At 33.9% G+C, this 9847-nt stretch overlaps 2 protein-coding genes across 2 annotated transcripts; both read left to right on the top strand.

Moving 5' to 3' along the window:
• Positions 1 to 1807: 1807 nt before the first annotated feature.
• Positions 1808 to 3027, top strand: LOC126702082 (LEAF RUST 10 DISEASE-RESISTANCE LOCUS RECEPTOR-LIKE PROTEIN KINASE-like 2.5). The gene has a single exon (XM_050400697.1). It carries the CDS (start codon positions 1853 to 1855, stop codon positions 2672 to 2674), a length of 822 nt encoding a protein of 273 aa, XP_050256654.1. The 5' UTR covers positions 1808 to 1852; the 3' UTR covers positions 2675 to 3027.
• A 2913-nt stretch (positions 3028 to 5940) lies between these two features.
• On the top strand, positions 5941 to 8231 carry LOC126702080 (PR5-like receptor kinase). The gene is made up of 2 exons (XM_050400694.1): positions 5941 to 6617; positions 6901 to 8231. The coding sequence occupies exons 1-2, from the start codon at positions 6488 to 6490 to the stop codon at positions 8019 to 8021; spliced, it is 1251 nt and encodes a 416-aa protein (XP_050256651.1). The 5' UTR covers positions 5941 to 6487; the 3' UTR covers positions 8022 to 8231.
• Positions 8232 to 9847: the final 1616 nt, after the last annotated feature.

Genomic DNA, 9847 nt, shown 5'->3' with positions numbered 1-9847 from the left:
ATTGTATGTTATTGACAAAGCTAGAGACACAACTAGAAAAGGAAAGAGCCTGTAGATATTTCATAATTACTATGTACTTGACAAAGACACTATTTCATGAAGAAACACTGTGGTGCAGAGCCCAATACATTATTTGTCAGTATTGGGGTGCTTGAAAGCAGAATATCACCTCTAGACCATCAAACTCTACGCTAAATCTATGCATACATAGCTTCCCTTAGAATCCTAAGATCAATTACTCTCCAAGTTAGAAGAGGCACTAAGCCCACAACACAAACACATGAACAAGCAGAGAGGGAGATATGCATTACAAAGAATAGAGTGGAGAGAATTAAATCCTCTGGTTGGAACAATTATTGCTTTTGTAGATATTAATTTAATAATGAGTAATAGTTTAAGAGGTCATTGTCTAGTATGATGTTGAAAGTCCTGGGCTGTAAAGTGCTAGTCCTGGCATCCCCTATATGCTTTATTTCTTATCAATCTTTACTAGGGGACTTTTGCTTTGACAAATTTTAAGCTTTGTTTATCTAATAATATATCTACTTGTTCCCTTTCCATAATGTAATCTCTGCTTGCTTTGCAATAATAGTGATAATTTCCTAACACTGTTGTTAGTATATCTAACGTGATCGTTTGGCAGGCCATAAAAGATTTTATCTCGACTACTTTGTCGACACACCAGTATATCCTCCTCATTTATTTCGGAAGAGATTTCAAATGAGTCGGTTTCTTTTTCTCCATATTCATTGAAAAAGAAATGACGTTGGAAAGAAATAATAAAGAAAGATTAAAAAATAATATTTTAATAAAATGGTAAAATAATAGAGTTTTGGGATACTGGGTGTATTGTAAAATGATATGGTATAATTGATAAAATAGCTTTTTGGGATGGTAAAATAAGATGAGATAGCAAAACTGGTTGGAGATGCTCTAAGCTCCTCAGATCTTCAAACACGGCTATTAGAAAAATATCTCCATATCTTGTTGATTTTTAATTTTGATTCTTTTCAATCATGTTTACATAATCCATTGCAAATTTGCAATATCTGTCCAATTAATAAAGAATATTTTTACGCCTTTTCCTTTTAACTTGTTTTGGAAAAGTAGTTTATGTACTTTTTTTTTTATAGGTAAACTATAAAAGGAATTAAAAAACAAGTTGAACTGTAAAATTCATATAAAATGCTGTTCAATATTTTAGAAGGTAAAAGATAGAAAAAGAAAAGAATTGAAAGGAGAGTACTGTGGCTCGTTTGGTAATATTATTCTAATAAAGTTGTTTGTATTTTTTAGAAATACATGTGAATAAAAAAAACATAAAAATACATTTAATATTGTTTAAAAATTAAAAACTGTTGTTTAAAATGCCACACCAAACAGCTCTATATTTCTTAATTTGTATACAATTAATTCGTACACGCCACATCAACTTATAGAAAAGTTAAATAAAATTGGTAATTTCGACGAAACAATAGTTTAATTGTAGTACTGAAATAGGTAGGAAACTTTGTTGTTTTGTTTTGTTTTGGCAATTTCTTTTTTTTTTGGTGAATTTGTTTTGGCAATTTCGTTGCGTCTATCGCCCGCCTTCACATTCAAACAAAGATTTGTCACGCTAGCTGATCTCACAAACTCGAAGTCAATATTCTCTTCTCTCTCTGTCTATCTATTTCTCGTGAATACTATTCTAAAAACCTCACCTTTCTTCGTCAAAACAATAAATAAGTGGGGTTCATCTCATCCATCTATCATTCTATCTCTCTTTCTAGTCTTGGTTCAACATTATGTGGCTGTGTCATGAGCATTACCTCAATCACCCTTTACTAATTTTCTTCATAATCTTCTAGACATGGATGCCCATCATCTAGCTCTCTCTTCCCTCATTACCCTATACTTCTTCTTATACATACAAACACCATCGTACTGCACCGACTATGAACGCTTTGCTAATTGCAGTCGTCCCTTTGAGTGTGGAAGCATCCAAAACGTTTCTTACCCTTTCTGGGGAGGTGATCGACCTGAATATTGCGGTCGTGAAGGGTTCAAACTCGAGTGCCAGGAAAATGAAATCCCGATTATCAGGTTTGAAGCACTAGATTTCCGCGTACTAAAAATCAGCGAATCTCTTCCAATCATGACCATTGCAAGATCGGACCTCTGGGATGGTTCTTGTCCTCAAAACAATTTCAATACCACTTTGAATTTTACCAACTTCGACTACTCTTACGCTTCGGCCTTTCAAAACATAACTTTGTTCTACGACTGCCCTCCTCAAGTCAAAATACCGGTTCCAAATTGGTTTACTTGCAAATCAGGAGATGCTGATACGGGTAATAATGCTTACTTTGTTGAAGAATTCCTATCGACGAGCCAACTTCAGTACTATAAGAAATGCAGTAAAAGAATCCGTGTTCCAATTTTACGGGCTGCTCTTATGAACTATCCTTGGAGTGGAGTCGGGGCACTTTGGGAAGTATTGAATCTAGGATTCGATGTGGTCTACAATCCCTGTAGTGGGTGTGAGCATTCAGGTGGGCATTGCGGTTCTAACGTAGAGCGCTCTTATGGCTGCCCAGGTAAAAATATGCTTGCTCTTTTCTCTTTTCACTTTCCTGGATTAGGCTATAGCATACTTCTTGTTCTTGGTTTGGTTTTGATGGTATATACATAATGTTCTCAGCTGTAGGCCTGTAAGGCATAGTTGATCCTTCTTCAATTACTTCTTTTTGGGCAGTCGGCATAGTTAATACTACAGCAATTGCATACCATTGTAATGGTTTGTTTTCTTTTGGGGAATGTGGGTCAATCTAGTAGGCCAATAACTTCATCCTTTGTATTTCTAATAGACGTCTTACCAACAGACCAATCACCCATAGAAGAAGTGTGAGAGATGCAAATTCTAATTAACCCACCTATATTGTCGCTTTTCCTATCCCAATCTGCAAAAATTTGGCATTCCTCTTCATCTTTCTCAACAAAATCTTATAAAGAAAAAATTGTATAGTTACTCTTCCCCTAGAATAGCACCTGTTATCTTTTTAAATTTTAAATTTTTAAAAATTATTGATTATTTCATGGATGAATATCATCTATTAGGCTGTTATCAAGTTTTTTTTTTTTTTTTTTTTTTTTTGAGATGAATTAGTTGTTAAGTTAGAACACAGGGATTTGGGTAGTGTACTAACGGCTTATTGAGACTAAACTCTGACCAAAGGTAATCTAACAAAACGGCCTAAGTCTTGTTAGACTAGCGATGGTTATAAGCTCCTAAGTTAGTTCCTACTTTGGCGATGTGGGACTCAAGTTCCTTTTTCTTTGAGATGAATTAGTTGTTAAGTTAGAACACAGGGATTTGGGTAGTGTACTAACGGCTTATTGAGACTAAACTCTGACCAAAGGTAATCTAACAAAACGGAACTTGAGTTGAAAGTTGATGTTGAAAGTTGAAACCTACACTTTAAGCAAGAACGAAGATGGTTAAGATAGTTAATCACAGCTTGAATATTTATAATATATATAAAATTGAAGTTGTTTGATTAATATTATTTTTAATTTATTATATTATGCTAGAATTTTCTATCGTACTGATTACGGACTAGTATTACTATATTTCTAAAGTAAAACATAATGTCAAAAATATGAATAGCATTAGCCATTCGTTCCTTCCTAAGTTCGTAGTATCAACCAAAAATTTTCCCGATTGACTGGGTCATACATGTTGACTAGTCTTGATTTCCAATCTTGTTGACTTTTATTTATCTAATGGGCCCCAGAGAAACTATTCTTTCACCTCTTACAGCCATATGTTTATAGATTCCACCTTAACATCTTAACTCATAAACGGTCAAAAAGAGGAATTGCTAGGAAAATTTAGAACTCTATCAATTGGGACTCTGCAAGCCAAAACCAAAAACCAAACCCTTGTCTGAGAACAAATCCCCATGAACTTCAATTCAATGTATGGTTTTGAATATTTCTTGTGACAAGAAAAAATTGCTGAATATTAGTTACCAACTACTCTTCAGATCATGCTGTAAGAGGCAGCCTGGATTTATATGAAAGTAGCAGATCAAATCATGATTGTGCTAATAACTACTTTTATGTCATAAAATATTAGTACACAAATGATAGATTTTTTAATTATTTCAATCTCCCTTAGAAACGAAAAAGAAATAATATGTGCTAATAAATTATCTGCAAAGGAAACCACTGTATAAGGTGAATTAAGTGAGGTTTGATGCTTTCAAAAATAGATTTGATGATTTACGAAATGGGGCTATAATTTTTAAATTCTTGAAACACATTAGGAGCCTTGAATATTCTTGATCGTTTTCTAGATTTCTATAGGTTAGAAAAAAAAATCTCCATAAATTGTTAATTTTAAATTTTGATTCTTTTAAATCATGTTTACATAATCCACTGCAATAAGGATACACTAATAAGGATACTCTTATTTTTCTCCTATTTTTATATCACGCTTTTTTGCTGGGGGTTCTTTCTAATTTTCTGATATGCCTCTGTTGTGATATGATTGTGTGATGCCAATGGTCAGTGGGATTCACTCCCTTTTTATACTTAAATTTGAATGGCATTTTTCCCTTTTTGCCCCTCTCTTTTGACCTCTTAGGTTTCTCCTTTTTAAGCTTAAAGAATAGAACTTGGACTTATATCTTTCCTTTATGGTCTTCTTCTTCTCTATTTGGATAATTAATATTGTGAAAGGGTTTCTTGGCTCCTCCAAATGGAAGATTCTTTGCTTTTTTGGATAGGCTTCAGGTTTTGGTTGAATCAAACAGCTTTCTCAGCACAATACGGTGAAAGACATTTTCTCTCTATTTGTTTTGAGGTAAAATATTTTACTTATTTTATCATGTTTGTTTTGATATAAAAAGATAATCAACTATAAAATATTTTACAATCGACTCTAATATTAGAGCAACAAGACGTAAAATGTTTTACTCTTAAAACAAGAGTAAAATTTTTTACTTCTTCCTCACACGCACAGACCAATCCCCCACCCACGCACAGACCGACGCCCACCATTGCTTCTTTCCTCTTTCTCTCACACAAACCCCCTCCTTTCTCTTTGGCATAGTCACTTAGGACTCTGACTGTCGGTATAAATGTTTCTAGTAAGGGTGTCGTAGCGGTAAGTGTGGTGCAAATTGACAATGATCCATGACCACCACCCTTTCACGGTGTAGATTGGTGATAAGGGTGTTGGGGTCTCTCTCTCTCTCTCTCTCTCTAGGCTTCACCTCTTAGATCTTCGTGGTTGTGGTTGCGGAGGTTGTTGTGGCTGGGAGGGTTGTCAGTGTTGGGTTTGGTGTTGTCAGGTTTGGTTTTCAGTTTGGTGGTTGGGTTTGGTATTGGGTTTTCGTGGCTGGCATGACTTTGGTTGGAGTGGTTTGTGAGTTTCCATGGTGGCAATGGGTTTCCGATATTATTGGTGGCTGATTAAGGGTGGGATTTCTTTGATCTCTTATTTTGATTTTTTTTTTCTTTTTGAATTTCATTTGGTGTTGTTCCTTCTATCGGTGGTTTGACTAAAAAACTCCTAAATAAGTTTCTATAATAAGAAAATAAAACCAAAATTTAAAAAATTCCAAAACCGAAAAAAGATATATAAAAAATGAAATTATTTGTGCTGGTAGCATAGTACCAAAATATGTTTGGCTTATATAAAGTAGTCTAAATTATAAAGTATTTGTAAAGGTAGCATATTATTATTATTAATTTTTTGGTGATTGCTGTAGCTTTGTTGCAATAAAACTTTTTTTTTTTTTTTTGTGGTAATTATTCTGTTCCTATTGGTTATTTATTTATTTGGTAATTCTTCTTTTCACATTTGTTAATGTACACTGTTAATATAGTATCTATAATTTTAGGCATGATGTCCACGTTTGAAATATAAAATAGTTTATGTGAATAAATGATGTACAATAATGAGTGTATGAGAATAATGCTCTTATTTATCGGTAAACACAGTAAACAACCCCTCTCTCTCACTCTCTCAGAGAATTCTAATACATCTCATCTTATTCTTTTCTCCATGATCTTCTACACATGGATGCCCTTCTTGCTCTGTCTTCCATCATCACACTTTCCTCCCCCTTAGCAATTGTACCACCTCACTGCGATGACGATGAACACTTTGTGGAGTGCAGTTGTCCCTATTACTGCAAAAGCATAAAAAACATTTTGTAACCTTTATTTTTGGGGAAGAAAATCGACCTATATATTGCAGTCATGAAGGGTTTGAGCTAAACTGACACGAAAATCAATTCCTGGTTTTTAAATTTGAAGGACTAAATTAAGTTTTGCATACTAAACGTCAACCAATGTTGTCGTACCATGATCATTTCAAGATGAAAAATACTAAAGTTATTGCTGGGATTCAACTATTGCCGAAGATTCTGTCATGGAGTAATGCAATTATGTGAAAAAAAAAAATGCATTTTAAAATCTTCTTTACCTAATAGAAATGTTCCATAGAGGAACACAAGAAGTTTTTAAGTATAATTTCAAAATTATATTTTTGCCATTATGTAATGAGTACTATATTTTCTCTGCAGGCCCCGCTAGCAGGACCAAAATATTGAAGCTGATTATAGGTAAGATACAATAGAAAATGATCATGTAGAACTAGAGAAATTATGTTTTGCAGTTTCACCAACCATTATTGGTCTTGCTCATTCTAAAAATGTTATTAAGTCCATTTGCACCAAGGTTCATTCAATTTTGTGAGTAGACAATTGCATTTCTCATTCATGGGGAAGAAGGCTTTGAGAAGAGGGTTGTCGGGGGGTTTAGATTATATCTTATTTTAGTTATGGTGTTAACTTATAAAGGGGTCATAACCTCCACCACCTGAATCATATTCGAATTTTTCTACAGGTGTTGCTGCTTCAGTAGTTGGAGTATTACTAACCTGCATCATTATTTTCTGGTTTAGAAGTAAAAGATCAATTATTAAGTCAACAAAATTTTGGACGAAGAAAACAAAGAATGAGCAAGATCTTGAGGCCTTCATTAGAAAGTATGGACCACTAGCTCTAAATAGATATAAATTCTTAGAATTAAAAAAAATGACCAACTCTTTTAGAGATAAACTAGGTCAAGGAGGTTTTGGTGGCGTGTACAAAGGAAAGTTACTCGATGGTCGTCCTGTTGCTGTGAAGGTCCTTAATGAATCAAAAGGAAATGGAGAAGAATTTATTAATGAGGTTGCAAGCATTAGTAGAACTTCACATGTTAATATTGTTACACTCGTAGGATTTTGTCTAGAAGGTCAGAAAAGAGCTCTCATCTATGAGTTCATGCCCAATGGATCACTTGAAAAGTTCATACAAGATGGCAACCTTGAGAAAACCAATTTGCATTTAGGATGGGAAAAATTGTTCCAAATTGCAATTGGAATTGCTCGGGGGCTTGAGTACTTGCACCGTGGGTGCAACACAAGAATCTTGCATTTTGATATAAAACCACATAATATCCTTCTGGATGAAGATTTTTGCCCAAAAATCTCTGATTTTGGACTCGCTAAACTATGTATAAGGAATGAGAGTAACATATCAATGACTGGTACCAGAGGAACAATTGGGTACATAGCTCCAGAAGTGTTTAGTAGGAACTTTGGTGGAGTTTCACACAAATCTGATGTTTATAGCTATGGAATGATGATTTTGGAGATGGCTGGAGGAAGAAATAACACTGATGTTGGAGTAAGCCAAACTAGTGAAATATATTTTCCACATTGGATTTATAAGCGTCTCGAGTTGGACAACGATATAGGATTTCTAAGTAATATGACAACAACAGAAAATGAAATGGTGAGGAAGATGATCTTAGTGGGCTTGTGGTGCATACAGACAAATCCATCTGATAGGCCATCCATGAATAAAGTGATTGAAATGATAGAAGGAAACATAGAAGCCTTGAAGATCCCTCCAAAGCCTTTCTTATGCTCTCCTCCAAGATCACTTGTAGAAGAATCCTCCACCACATCAATGCTATGAAATTATATTTATAGATAAATTTCTTCTTGTGTAAATATTGTTGTGTTGTTCTTGCTCCTTAGGTCTAAGTGTGACTATGAACCTTTCTTATATAAAAGAGAGAGACTATCTACTTCATTGTCCCTTAATCTTTAACCTTGCTTTAACCAAAGAAAATCTCAATTTTATGACAATAATAAGGGTAATTTCTTTTGGACAAATTTTGGGTCTTATGTTATTTTACAATTGATGCAAATGGTATTACAATGAAATCAATGTAAAATTGTAGGGGAGGGGGCTCAAAAGTTTTGAAAGAGGGAGCTAAAATATAAAATTGTAAAAAATATACCTCTTTATATATATACACTTTTTTTTTTCTTAAGAGTCTGTTTGGTTGGGGAGACAGAAAAATGGGAGGATAGAAAAAATTGAATTTTCCCTCATGTGTGTTTGGTTGAAAGGATAGAAAAGTAAAGAGATGAAAAACTTTTTTTTTTTGGGTTGTTGTTGGAGAGAAAAGTGAGAGGATAGAAGAAGTATTTTATATAAATTTACTTTTATTTCCTTTATATATATATATATATATATAATAAGTAATTTCTTTGTAATAAAATATTACTTATTTATCCAAATTCTGAGACTTCGGAGTATAAAATCCAAACACCTCTAAACTTTATGGGTGTAATTTATAATTCACCAATTTATAAATTACTTACAAAGTGCTTGCTTGAATTTGCAATGATGTTATTGCTTGATTGTGTCTACTGCTAGAAAACCAAAAAAGAAAAAGCCCCAAATATAATATAAATATAGAGAAGGACATGGAAGCTTATGGCTCTAAGAGCATTGGCATCCGGGGTTGTATAAAAATTCCTATTTTACAACCTAAAAATTTATTTTATCTATTATACTACCTCACTTTAAAATACACCCAACATCCCAGTTTTTATTTTTCCATACAACACAATAAAATAATATAACTATACTATAAAATATTATAAATCTGTCCTTTCTCTACCTCTGTCCCCTTTCTCTATCCAGCACCACCTCCACAAGTTCAAATGCAAGCCCCAGCCACCAAAATTGAATCTGTGTGGATTGTTGAATCGGTTTCGGTGGCAGGAGCTTATTTGAATCGTTGTGGGTTGTGTTGTTTTCTTGGTGTTGGGTTGTTTTGATGGTGCTTAGGCTTCAGTTTTGGTGATTGGGGCTTGCATTTGGTGGTTAGGCCCAAAATTTAAATTTTCAACTTATATGTATATACTATTATTTTGGTTTTTTTTGGGGGGGGGGGGGGGGTGGGTGGGGTGGTCCTACTATGGGTCCATCTCTGATAAAATGTGTCATAAGTTTTAGGTTTGGTGGTCTTGATAGAGTTTTCCAAGTGGGCATTTTGGATTGTATCTGGATTTGATGTTTTGGAAAAGTGGTTGGCTTGGTTTGGGCATTTGGGATTGTTTCTTGGTGTGGCATTTTGAATAAGTAAAGAGTAAGGAAAGATGAAAATATCAAGAAAAAATAAATCTTCAAGTCATGAAACCATTCTCACAATAGATCCGACAGACTATGGCGGCATGTGTGGTGGAATGGAGGTTGGGTGAAGACGATGAGATTTTGAGTTCAGGTTTTGGTCTAATTTGAAATTGAAAATGTCTGTGAAATTTGGAGTTTATTGAGATGTAATTGTGTATGGCAAGATGTATTAAGTTTTATGTAAAATGCTTATAGGAAAAACTTTTATTGGATGATGTAAATTGTAAACCATATGTTTTGCATCACATCCTTATTATTATTATTATTATTATTATTATTTTGAGAAGAATCACATCCTTATCATATTTAGACTT

The sequence above is a fragment of the Quercus robur genome, chromosome 10 (genome assembly GCF_932294415.1).
Source record: "Quercus robur chromosome 10, dhQueRobu3.1, whole genome shotgun sequence".
Taxonomy (NCBI): domain Eukaryota; kingdom Viridiplantae; phylum Streptophyta; class Magnoliopsida; order Fagales; family Fagaceae; genus Quercus; species Quercus robur.
This window is presented reverse-complemented; position numbering and strand designations above follow the sequence as displayed.